Raw genomic sequence first — 13,290 nt, 5'->3', positions numbered from 1 at the left:
ACAGAAGAATGTGATCTGACTACTTCCATTCCGTCTCTTGCTGAGCTGTTCTTATTTTCCCTTTTGCCTGTGTCATGTCTAAGTATTAATAGTAGCTGTTTATATTCAGGTTGTTTAAACTGCCATGGCTATGCCACTGACAATTAACAGGAGCTAAAACACAGATCTATCAGGTGGATAATTTGAGTGCCTTTTTAAATGTTTACTCTTATTTTGCCTGCACAATTACTGAGTATGGTAACTTGTTCATGTGCAATTACACATACACTTTTAGTCGTTTTGATAATATTTATATTATTAAATTGCAATATAGTAATACTTATGAGTTTAACTTACGAGTTTACTTGACTTACGAGTTTAATTAGTTCTGTGACCCAGATTTGTAACTCAATTTGCTGTATATCAAATTAAATCTCCCCATTAAAATGAAATGCTATTAATCCATTCCAGCCCCCCAAAAACCATGCCAATTTTTAATAATAATACATAATAAAAGAGAATATAAAGAAATAAACTGGTTCTATTAAGTGTGTTTACCTTTTATATTCAGACAAATATGCTGGCGAGGAGGAGGAGATTGACAGAGGAGGTTGGGGGAGTTTTCCTGTTTGTGCTCTATCACTTAACTTACTCGCTACACACTTAATGCTACAAAAACAAGCGATACGAAAGAGATGCTTGCATGGCAAGATAACCAAGTGAACTGAACGCTCACTGGGCTGCCTAGTGGCGGCTCGCTCGCTCGTAACTTAGATCTCAGCTTGCATCATAAAGCAACAATCGACAGAGAGACGGCTCATATCTCGTATCAAGGCTCGTGTCTCGTCAAGGTTTCACTGGATTTGAGTTGAGCGCCTCTTTGATCAATGTTCTTGGCTGGCCTGAAGCATTTAACACCACACATACACACACACACACACACCTCCATTGTTTAACTGGACATTACATAGACTTCCATTCATTTTGTGGAGATTTACCGTAAACTTAACCATAATTGCAACTAAGTCTAATCTTATCTTAACCTTAAAGGCGTAGTTCACGATTGCAATCAAAAATCTTTTTAATTTTATTTCAGAAGATGTTTACTTGCCATTTGCTAACTCTCCAGTCTGTTTTCTGTGCTGGAAAACAGTCTGATGTGTTTACAAACCCCGGTGTCTAAATGAGTGCAAAGACTATGCCAGTCTTTCTCTCTCTCTCTCTCTCTCTGCTCATGGCAGAGGCATCTGGAGTATATTTAGAGACCTCTAAACGTTGAAAAGCAAGAACAGAAATGAGGATATTGCTTATAATTTCTCTATACTGCCCCATAGGTGGGTAATATTGACTTAATTTCTCTGTTTTGGATCACTTAAGGTGGAAAGGTCTCAAAATTAGGGAGACGGCTGCATTAGTGTAAGTGTTACAAAAGTAAACAACTCGAGTTACAAATGAGTTTCTGTGCTAATTTAAACTGAATTAAAACTTAAAACTTAAACTTTAACTTAGTTAAACTTCATCCACATAAAAACAACAGTTGACCCCCCCTCCACCAACAATAATGCCATTACGCTTAGTCTCAGAATGCAAACAACCAGAAATAACTACACTTAACCACAGTTGTAGATGTTCCCTTTAAGCCTAAGCTTAAAACACCTTTACCTTAAAATATAGTGATGTGTTATGCAGACATTAATTTGCTCCCCTTTAAGGAAGCCCCCACAATATAAGCATGAAAACAGAGTTTGGTCCCCATATAATGGTTATAGCTGGACCACACAAACACACACACACAATATAATCATCTTCTTCATACTTTCCAGAGCAGAAAAATGAATCTAAACTAGGTCAGTGCCTTCTCATACAGAATTTAACTCAGAATTTAATAATATCCAATTAGGCTTGTCCTGAGTGGAAGTTGGGGTAAAGAGAGTAAGGGGAGGACATTCACTTCATGAGAGGAGCTCAAAGGTCATTGTAATTGAGTCAGAATATGTGAACACACATTACTGCACTGATGTACATTACATAACTACAATCCACCACATATCCAGTCAAAACAGTCATTCAACATACACACTGGCGAGAAATGGCATCCAAACATGCATAACCTATTCTCAACCAGGAACGACCATCCACCGCAAGGACTACATTGGACAACTGAGGGTTCACCCAGGAGAGAGTGACCATCCATATCTGGGCATACACACATTCATCCACATACACACTGATTCACTCGCATCAGGACAGTTGAATCACCAATTCACCTAAAGTCCATGTTTCAGACTGTGGGAGGAAAATGGATGGAGATACCAGAGAAGACCCATGCAGACACAGGAAGAACATGGAAACTTCACCCAGATGAGAACTGAACAAGATTGCAGAGCTGAGAGGTGAATATGCTAACCCCCAAGCCACTGTGTCACCCATTACAATTTCACCTGAATGATACTGTCTTATATATATACACTTTATATACTGCACATACACAGATATACAGTCAGAGCCCCTTAAGCATACTTAAATTATAATATATTTTTGCATTATATTACCATGTGTCCAAACTTTGTTCAACCTTTCTTCAAACAGTGTTCAGTCTTTCAAACTCAAAGAAGTTCCAAGTAATCACAAACAGTCCATTTTTTCTGAGAACCTCCTCTGTTTGTTTGGCTTTCCTTTTCTCAATAATGATGGCTTTGCAACTACACAGATTAAATTACATACCGAATGAAAGCATATATTTGTATGTTTTTTTTTATTCCTAAGATGAAAAAAATGACCAACTTGGTGACACATTCTGGTTTGCTTAAACCAGTGTGATAAAACATTGATATTTTAATGGTTGTTGCATGTTATATAATAATTGTATACATTTGCCAGCACAAAAAATGATTTTCCATTTTGTGTAATTTAATAGACAGAAATATGAGCTTGCGGGTGCTTTCATGAATGAAACAGCTGTTTGCAGCAGGATCTAACCATAAATGTATAAGAGTACATTTGCTTCAGTTTGTCTCATTAAGAGTCTTACCACATGATGGTATTTATAATACTTTCACACCAACAATAACACAGACCAAAATAAAAAATTACATTATTCATAAATCATTTGTTGAGACAGTGTTATATATTTTCCAATAAGAGAAGTGTATTTTCATTTGATGTTGTATTGTTGTATTCAGTTAATGCTGGAAAGTTAGGCCTGATTAAAAAAAAATATATATATATATACACAAATACATGTGATTTAAACCACATGTGGCTTTGTTCGTTTGCCATTTGCCTTGCTTCCTTCAGGACACTTTCATTACACTCTTTCTTCATATAAAAGGACATATTAAATAATCAGCGCCTTCCTCCTCTGCACATTTATTGAAATGCTAGCAAAGTACAGTTAATTTAACAGTGATATCATGCAAATATCACTGAGTCCATCAGTGAACTCATCTGACCGTACCTGTGATAGCCTTATTAAAAAGTTACACACTTTTTCAGTCTAAGTGTCCAGTTTAGCATCAGCATGAAGGTGGAAGGCATGTTCATGTACTTGTTTATGTGGCTACTGTAGCACAACCTGAATGATGTGTTGAAAAAAACTAAAGCCCCTGATAAATCCTGAGTGAAGCAGCAGCATTTGCTCCATGGTACTGAAAGCTAAATTTGTCTCCCTTTCTGTCACACAGTTTTCATAACCCCATATCATGTCATAGTCCAGTTTTGGAGGGCCATTATGCTACAGGGATAATTGTTCTTCAGATTTAACACACCTTAATGTGACTTAAATTATGGGCTAATTACTAAACCTTCCATGAGATGGAGAGCAATTTATAAAGGAATAGTTTGACAAAACATATTATTACAGTTGGAAGAAAACCTTCAAATCTCAGAAAAAGGCATTATACAGGACAAGGAATAAACATTGTTAAATGTCAGTGTATGTTTATGTAATAAAACTCTATTGTAAATTCCACTGACAAATTCACTGAATAATCTAATCATCTAAAAATCTAGTTCCTGGATTACGCTGATTTGACCTCACCACAGCATGAATGGGGCACTACAGTGGTGGGGAAGCATGAAAGCAATTCATTGTTACAATTCCTACTAAGTTAAGATTGGTCATGATCTGTTGATTTGGGAGTTGTGGGAGCTCATTAGTTACAGCACTACTGGTATATAGTGCTTAATTTTCTTCTTCTAATTTTCTATTATAAATTACTAATTTAATATTATTATGTAATCATCATTAGAGTTTTTAAAATCCTCAGTGTCATCGCTAGAATGAGTGTAGCAAGAATAAATCCAGCCAACAGCATCCTGTGGCACTACACAATTCTTCGGAGACAGGGCCTCGAGGTGCTGGAGTTGTTTGGCATTGGACATATTGAGGTATTGGACTTTTAGGTGGTCTGTTCATTCTTCTGAGAACACAGCAAATTCACCCATGTTAAATCAACAATATTAGTGTTAAATTAACACTGAGATTGTTGGCGAGTGTTACATTTTAACTCTAACCATCACCAGCATTTATTTTTTTATTTACTTTTGTAATGTTCCTTTATTTTTTGTCCATTTCATTTTCGCAATATGGATTTCTGGACTCCTCCACATCTGTGCAAACTCACAACATTATGTTGTCACCATACATTGAAATTTTATCCTGAAGTACCTGTGTTTTTTTTTTTCCAAGTTCTAAAGTAAGGAATTTGATTTTCTCTAGAGTTGAAAGGTTTGGTGCTGTTTAACTGATGAAGACAGTTCTGGTGGCCTGCCATTATTATTCATTCGCTCATTGTCTGTAACTGCTTAACCATTTCAGGGTCGCAGTGGGTCCTGAGGCTATCCAGAATCACTGGGTACAAGGAGGGAACACGCCCTGGAGGGGGCACATATCCTTTACATGGCGACACATGCTCACACATTCACTCATACACACACCTACAGACACTTTTGAATACACCTACTATTATTAGAAATATGTATAACTCTTACTTTTTGATCAAAATGTAAAGTATAGTTTCTTGATTTTGAGCAGTTTTCATCCTTTAAAATGAACAATGGAATTTGCTGTGGCTCTGCAGAACACACCTGCCTTATATGTCAAGCTACATCTGACTAACCTCTCTGACCTCAGAGTATATAGGTCAGGGGAACAGAATTTTCATAGCCACACGTGCCCAATCATTCCAAAAAAAGATACATGACTCTGGTTTGCTGAATATGTCAGAACACTCTGTCCCCTCCCAAACTTCATTATTTGAAATGGAACAGCCCTACACGTGATGTTTTCCAAGTAAGTGTGTGCATGAAGTCCAAATTTAGGTCACCGGTGGTCAATTTGGCTTCATTATTGCATGCTTGCAGCTTCTCAGTGGCTCTGAATCAAAGCCCTTTCCTATTAAGAGTTCCAGAGGATAGAATAACTGCAGGATGAAAACATATCATGGCCTGGGTTCTCCCAGTTCGACGTGACATCAGCATAACAGCCAGCTCTTCAAATTACATTCATAATGTTTATCAGTCATATTTTTTTATCAGGGCATAGCAATATCACTAAATATATTTACGTGCTCCCCAGTTGTTCCACATTAATCTGACTAAGTTGCAGTAAGCAATGACCAAGCATGGTTTGATATAATCCATGCCTTTGTCCAGCTAAGCTTGTTCTGATTAATATATGTGGTCCAGACTGATATTGGCCAGAATATTCAGGGTCAGAATTGAGCCTGGACTGTTTAGCAAGCAACATTTAGTACAAGACTTGGTTTATCCCAAACCATAGATAAGTAAGTTTTTGCATTTATTATATGCATTTTTTTCAGTAGTAGCATGGGTGATGACAGATTCTGACAACCAAACACACATTAAATGTTTGTTAAAGATTAAATGGGGAGGGGGTCACCATTCTATGAATGATTGCATGTCAAATATTGCTATTCAAGAATATCTTTTCTTAGTGTATAGTAGTAAAGCACAAAGGGGTTTTGTCATCTATGTTACATAATATTACTAAAAGATTCAGAGAATCTGTAGAAATTTCTAGATGCATGGAACAAAGCCCAAATATGTCCTCCCCATGTGTGTGGGTTTCCTCCTACAGCCCAAAACACTTTAGTAGGTGGACTGGCTATTAATAATGTTCTTAGCTTTAAGTATCTGATGCTCTGGTATGGATTGGCCCCCGTCCAGTGTATGTTCCTGCCTTGTGCCCCATGATTCTGGATAGGCTCCAGATCCACCATGATTCTGGACTGGATACAGACAATGAATGTTTCTCTATTGGAAATAACTGCATGGGCTCATAAACACTTCCCAGAACCATTGTCTGTGAACCAGGCATGTTGTTGCATCCACAAATGAAAATAAGAAACAATATATAAACAGGGACGCTGCTGCCTTTTCTGGGCCCAAGCTGCATACAGGAAAATATCCTGTGGTCCAAGAAGTCAAAATTTTGATTTTTTTTTTCATGGATGCTGCATTCTCCTGGCTAAAGAGGAGAGGGATCATCCAGATTTTTATAAGCTCACAATTCAAAAGCTAACATTTATGATTGTTTGCGGGGTGCATTAGTGCAAATGTCATGAGTGACTAACACATCTGTGAAGGCACTGTTAATGCCGAACTATGCACACAGGATCTGGAGCAACTTCCATACAGACATCATTTCTGGGAAGGCCTTGTTTATTCCAGTAAAACAAGGCCAATCCACATTCTGCCTGGATTACAACAGCACAGATCCATAGTAAAAGAGCCTGGGAGCCAAACAAGCCTAGGCCTGTCGCCCATTGTAAAACTTTGGTGCAATATGAAATTAAAAACATGGACAGCCTCTGAGTTGTTGAGCAGTTGAAATCCTATAACTGTTGTCTCTTCAGTTGTCAAACACTTAGAGTATTAAAAAAATGGGATGCAGAAGAGTGGTAAACATGACCCTGTCACTACTATTTGGGAACATGTTGCTGGCATCAAATTCAAAATGGGCAAATAAAAAATACAACATTTCAATATTTAAAATTATGTCTTTGTATAACTATCCATTAAATTTAGGATTTATTTTATTTGCATACCATCTGTTTTAATTTACATTTTACACAGCATCCTAGCTTTTGTGAAAATAAAAAAGTAGGGTTTTGATCCAAAAGTGGCATGTAACTAATTTGAAATTGTGTATAAACTTAACAGAACTTAACACTTACATTCACTGGGACATTCTTCTTACATTATTTAGTTATATGAGAGAAACACTTACTTTGTTTGAATGTAAATATGTTGCTGCCATTTGAAGGTAAAAATTGTGATCCCTGGGCTAGACATCAGTAGCGTGTGGACACCTGCACATTCAGTGTCTTTTGAAATGGTGTTAATGTTAATTTGCTCTATTAACAGCTTTTGATATTATGGGAAATGTTTTACAATGGATGTTGGTACATTGTGATGAGGATATGATTGCTTTCAGCCACAAGAACACTAGTGAGGTCATGTTGAAATGTTACTAGAAATAAGTTTCCCACTTATTACTGATCTGTAAAGTGCTGCAATCCTTTTTGTCAGTTAAATAGATTACAAAGGAACTAACACATTTCCTTTTTTCATGACATTTTACAAAATCTCTCTACTTTTCCGGGAATTGAATTTGTATATCTGATAGGATTATGGACTACCAAAAGTTAAATACCATGATGAGACGAATAAATACGTGTGTCAATTTACCCATCCCTAGGCTATTATTCTGCTAAATTCAGATTGTTACTCCAGGTACCATAAAGTTGTGATTCTAGTCTCAGCCACAGACGCTCCACCCACAAGAAAGTCTTATACCTTCAGTGCATTAATTTGGTGTCAGGATTCTGCTAGTTGCATTCTGACTGGCTATCTGCCTGCTCTGTGTCGTGCCAAAATAGAAGCTTATGACTGGTCCTTTTCCATGTCAGTCAGATCTTTTCTGCAGTAGTAGGCGTTTCTTGCCGCATTAATTGACAAAAGGTACCAGACTCCCGCTAGAGACCTGACTTCTCCAGACATGTCACATGGATTCCCTGCCACTAAATTATCTCAAAATTCCAATATGCAAAGTTCCTATGATGTCCTGTACAAAATTAATTTTACCCTAGCTCTCTATAAGAAATATAAATATTTCCTAAATATTGTTAAAAGGAATTCCTGTCTTACTTAAAAATGCATATTTTCACATCAAATCAAGTCAAATCACCTTGTACTCTAGCAATGTCAGGCAGGTAATTGGGCAAACAGCATGTTTGTATGTTAGATTCACATTAAAAAATACCCACCCCTTTGCCAAGTCTGTCATCTTCATTATCATAAAAAATATGAAATGAATGGAAAAAAAAAAAAAAAAAAAACTTACCAGATATAAATGTGTTTTAATGAACTGCTGACAGTAATATACATTACATTTTCTGTAATAAAAGAAACACTGTACGAATAGAATACTAAATAGATTTTATTAGGCAAGAAAAGGAAATATTCCACATTTTACAAATGTAAAAAATAACCAATGCATCTTGGACCCCAACAGAACATAAAAATCAGTGATCTGAATCCCATTTAAAAATAAGGGTAAATCTGTTACATAGATCCAAATCAGGGCCAGATATTTTGTTCATTTGGGGGGAAAAAAGCCACAAAAAGTTGAAACAGAAATATTTCAATTTAAATATTTTTGAATGAAGTCTGGGTTTTTCCCCACAAATATTTAGAAATTTGAGGTATTTTCAGTTGTATATATTGGTTTCAGATTCAGGACACGTTGGCCCTAATTGATTCCATAGTGTTAGCTGATATAATAATAATTAAAACAAAACAAAGAAAAAAAAAACATGTTAAAATGCATCACAAGCTCAAAAATGAGTTGTCCATGTATAAAAACTACTAAATACTAGTTATTATACAAGTGGAGCAGAAAACTTCCACCAAGTCTTTATTACACTAGGTTTCAGCCAGCATCTGAAAGTAACAACAAATCTGTAGCAACAACTTAAAACTCTGGGGGAAAAATGGCAGTGAGCACACTTAAAATTTGGGACATACTGGCCCAATAGACATTTAAAAAGACTCTAGATAAAGAGTGTATCTTCTAGTCCCTCCCTGTATTAGATTGACCAGTCACCTAAATACAAGGCTTCAGTAAAAACCACAGATTACAGTACAAAAATGCATGTACCCTCGAAAAGAATGAGCTCTTAAAAAGAGACGCATGGAAAAGTTTATTTGTATTCCACTGGCTGCTCTCCTTCCTCACTGAGCAGACATGTGCGAATAAGGGCTTCAGTAACAGCATAAGGGTCACAGTTGGCTGATGGACGGCGGTCTTCGAAATACCCTCGTTTATCTTGGCCCACAGAGCGAGGGATACGAATGCTAGCACCACGGTTAGCCACCCCAGCAGAGAACTCATTTATGTTGGAGGTTTCATGATGACCAGTGAGGCGCCTGGCATTGTCCAATCCCCCTTTAGGATCATAGGCACGGATGTGGTACTGATGTCTTCTGCTCAACTTTTCAATGGCCTCCTCAATATGCCTGCAGCCAAAAAAAAAAAAAATAAATATTGAAATAAATAAAAACATTTAAATGATAACTAAATTACACATAGTACAAATAGTTTTTAGTTTTTAAAACGAGTTGTATACACCTTCTACTCTGTTCCACTAACAGTCTCATTATCATATTTTAGGATTCATTCTGTTGATTCAGCTCTTTGGCCATTTGTCCCACTTCCATTGCATTTTATCCAAAAATGATCCAAAAGGCTAACAGGACTTTGATACTTGATGTACTAAAAATTCCTCTGTAGTACAGTTTATGATGGAACGTATTCCTAGAGTCCTTTTTAAAATTAAGTTAAAGTACTTCAATGTGTGTTTAACCTGCTTTATATATTTGCATTACTTTATAATAGTAAAACAGGCTTTCCACAAACATACCTCAGGCCTCCTTCTTCCCGCATCTCCTTTGTGCTGAAGTTAGTGTGGCATCCAGCTCCATTCCAGTTGCCTGTGATTGGTTTGGGGTCAAACGAGACCACAACACCAAAGTCTTCACAAACCCTGTGCAAGATAAAACGAGCCATCCACAGGTGGTCTCCCATGCTGATACCTTCACAAGGACCCACCTGGAATTCCCACTGTAAAGAGAATTTCACACATGATTAAACAAATACAATGGATTAAAATGAAAGACCAAATTAGAGTAGCTCCTTTGGTAAAACAAATCCACCTCCAAAAATATTTTAGTGATATTTACCTGTGCAGGCATAACTTCAGCATTGGTGCCACAGATCTGAACTCCAGCGTAAAGACATGCTCTGTAATGGGCCTCAACGACATCTCTTCCATAGGCTTTATCTGCACCCACTCCACAGTAATAAGGACCTATAGAAATAAATCATACAGTTATCATACTTGAGGCACAACCATTAACAAATCTTATATAAGCAAGAACAGATTTTAATATTTTGAAAGATGAGCCAAAACTGCTGACTTTTATATTGGGGTAAAACAAATTCCATCAATATTTACCTTGGGGTCCAGGGAAACCGTTTGAGGGCCAGCCAAAAGGATGACCATCTATACCAAGAATTGTGTATTCTTGCTCCATGCCGAACCATGGATGCTGGTTCTCTACCATGCCCATGATCTTCTCACATGTGCGACGGAGGTTGGTTTCTGAAAGAAATTCCATCACGTCATTACAATGTGCATTTCCTCCACCCCTTACATACGGCAACCATTTAACCATGTAGGATGTTAACAATTTCCCCTCATTACATCCAGTTTGTAGGTTTTTACCTGCAGGTTTGCGGTTGTATTTAAGCACTTCACACAGAACAAGCTTGTTGGGGTCCTTCCTGAAAGGATCTCTGAACATGGCCTTGGGGATGAGGTACATGTCGCTGTTGGAGCCCTCAGACTGGTATGTGCTTGAACCATCAAAATTCCACTCTGGGAGATCTAAAAATTTACAGGCATTGGTAAAAGCAGAATTACAATAGAGGCACTCAGGAAATAAACCACACATAACAGAAGAACAATTATGGATCACCGATGGATTTTCTTCATCTACTCATAGCTCTATATTCAGAGAAAATTAGTACCTTCAAAAGATTTTGGTTCTGCGTCCAAAGTCCTGGTTTTGCAACGGAGTCCCTCTCCTGTTCCATCAATCCAGATGTACATGGCCTGCACCTTGTCTCCCTGTGGCAGCTCCATGTACTGCTGCTTCACAGCTTTACTGAGTCTCGCACTGGATGAGGTGGCCATTGTGTTTGCTATAAGAAACCTAATGAAGAGGAATAATTTAGCTATTTATTTTCCCTGAGCCACAAATATTCAAGATTTAAAAAACAAACATACAATAAATCACAGGCAGTCAAAAAGAGGTGATCAGTGAAAATTGTAAGTATTAAAAATAGCCTAATTAGGCCTGTGAAGGGGTTCAAATTTAATCGAGTTTCTGATATATTTCTAAATGATACATTTTGTAGATTTATCAAAATAGTCCATCACATCATGAAATATATTGTGAAGTGACATGTTAGGCCAAGCTCCCCATCTTTCCATTCAGCAAAGAAAGTTATTTTCAAAAACATAGACAACACTGATCATTCTTCATTAATGTACACTACAAAGTGCTAACAAACTCCAAACTAAGATTTTACAAATACTGTAAACTCTTGATAGACCGTTTTAAGACAAGAACAGAATGTGTGAAAGATCAGGGGACTAAAGAAAGTCAGTTCCTATTCATTCAGATAATGAGGCTTGGAATGCAACCACAGTAGTTCACGGTATGTTTCACATGTGATGATATGGGGCCAGGCGGAAAAACGACATTTTAAAAACGAAAAATAATAGTAAAGCATTTATTAGTAACGTTCCCGCCTTATGAATCACTGACCATCGGCAAAGCTTTAGTTGGGTGTTGACAAAGAAACATTTATCCATCTAAAATGGTGACCTGAGTCCTACTCCAGCCGTAGCCCGTAATATCAGAGTTACATGTTAAAATGCGGATTTATAAAGGTTTATTTATTCAGTTAGAATCATCTAAAAACTTTATTTAATTCGCTGTTCATCAACAAAATGAGACAACACGACAAGTCTTGTCGGCTCTTTTCACAAAATTGCGGGATTAAGACGAGGTTCCGAGTTTAAAGCCAGATCAGAAAACAATGCGAGCTCGACTCCTGCCACAGGTCCAACGAAAATAAGCCATTAAATATAAAATGTCCAACCAACAAAAATTAGTCTTGGAATACACCGACGAAACGCAGTCAGTTACGGAAAGGAAAACTTACTCTTTACTTAAATACCATGATGCAACAGTGCGGCTTATTGCGCTGCCGGTAAAACACTCGGGTTCCTAACACTTTCAGTTCATCTCTGACGACATCAGGATATAACCGAGAACAAAATGTTCAACCTCATTTCACACGACAAATAGACGACAGAACATCCTAACCCATTCGCTGAATTGATAAATACTTAGTGAAACATACCTTTCAACAAGAACGAAAATTTAATTTTTTCCTGGCCGTGTGTCCAGCTGATTTTGTAGATGTGCGTAGTCTGTTTTTCTCTCATTCTCCTGCCGAGAGCTACTCCGGCACTGCGTCTTTTAAAGAGCGCCTAGAAACCTTCTCGTCACTGATTGGACACTGAGACACGTGACAGGTTTGCGCAAAAGAGACGGAGAGAGCGGATTGGGTGGTTCCGAAGAACGAGTCTCAATCTACAGTTCAGCTCTGAACCCCAAATGTACCAAGAATGAGAATTCCCATACATTGTGTCTACATTCACAAACAAGTAAATTGGAAGTGCCGTTACGGAATAAAAAATGCAGAGCATTTTAAACTGTGCTGTAAGCCTGCTCAAACAGGAATGTTTTTAGTCTTGATTTAAAAGTGTCTAAAGTCGGGGCTCTTCTAATATTCTCAGTCAGATGGTTCCATTTAAGAGCGGGATAGTAGCTAAAGGTTTATCCATGTTTAGTTTTCACCTGAGGCAGGACTAACCGACTAGTTCCTAAACATTTGATCTCTCCTCGGTTCACAGCTGATGGTCCTACACCATTAAGACATTTATAGACCAGTAATAACACCTTAAAGACTATTCTGTAACAGACTGGTATCCAGTGTAAGGATTTGAGGATGGGGGTGGTGTGATCTCTTCTTTTGTTCCGAGTGAGAACTCTGGCAGCTGCATTTTGAATCAGCTGAAGCTGTTTAATGGTTTTTTTTGGAAGTCACAGTTAAGAGGCCATTACAGTAATCAATCCTGCTAGAAATAA

General features: G+C 37.5%; 1 protein-coding gene across 1 annotated transcript; it reads right to left on the bottom strand.

Annotated features, from left to right (window-relative positions):
- Positions 1 to 8,418: 8,418 nt before the first annotated feature.
- On the bottom strand, positions 8,419 to 12,616 carry glulb (glutamate-ammonia ligase (glutamine synthase) b). Its single transcript, XM_066664572.1, has 7 exons — positions 12,500 to 12,616; positions 11,096 to 11,280; positions 10,791 to 10,952; positions 10,521 to 10,667; positions 10,246 to 10,373; positions 9,927 to 10,126; positions 8,419 to 9,522 (listed from the first exon to the last, which is right to left on the bottom strand). Exons 2-7 carry the CDS (start codon positions 11,259 to 11,261, stop codon positions 9,207 to 9,209), a joined length of 1,119 nt encoding a protein of 372 aa, XP_066520669.1. The 5' UTR covers positions 11,262 to 11,280; positions 12,500 to 12,616; the 3' UTR covers positions 8,419 to 9,206.
- Positions 12,617 to 13,290: the final 674 nt, after the last annotated feature.

The sequence above is a fragment of the Hoplias malabaricus genome, chromosome 3 (genome assembly GCF_029633855.1).
Source record: "Hoplias malabaricus isolate fHopMal1 chromosome 3, fHopMal1.hap1, whole genome shotgun sequence".
Taxonomy (NCBI): Eukaryota; Metazoa; Chordata; class Actinopteri; order Characiformes; family Erythrinidae; genus Hoplias; species Hoplias malabaricus.
The sequence above is the reverse complement of the archived record's forward strand: the minus strand, read 5'-3'. Positions and strand labels throughout refer to the sequence as shown.

Excerpts from the sequence above, each read along its gene's own strand:
- glulb (XM_066664572.1), bottom strand. The coding sequence starts at position 11,261 with ATGGCCACCTCATCCAGTGCGAGACTCAGTAAAGCTGTGAAGCAGCAG. Across the intron at positions 10,374-10,520 it reads CGGTTTCCCTGGACCCCAAG|GTCCTTATTACTGTGGAGTG; the intron begins GTAAATATTGAT and ends TTATTTCTATAG. Across the intron at positions 10,127-10,245 it reads CTGAAGTTATGCCTGCACAG|TGGGAATTCCAGGTGGGTCC; the intron begins GTAAATATCACT and ends TTCTCTTTACAG.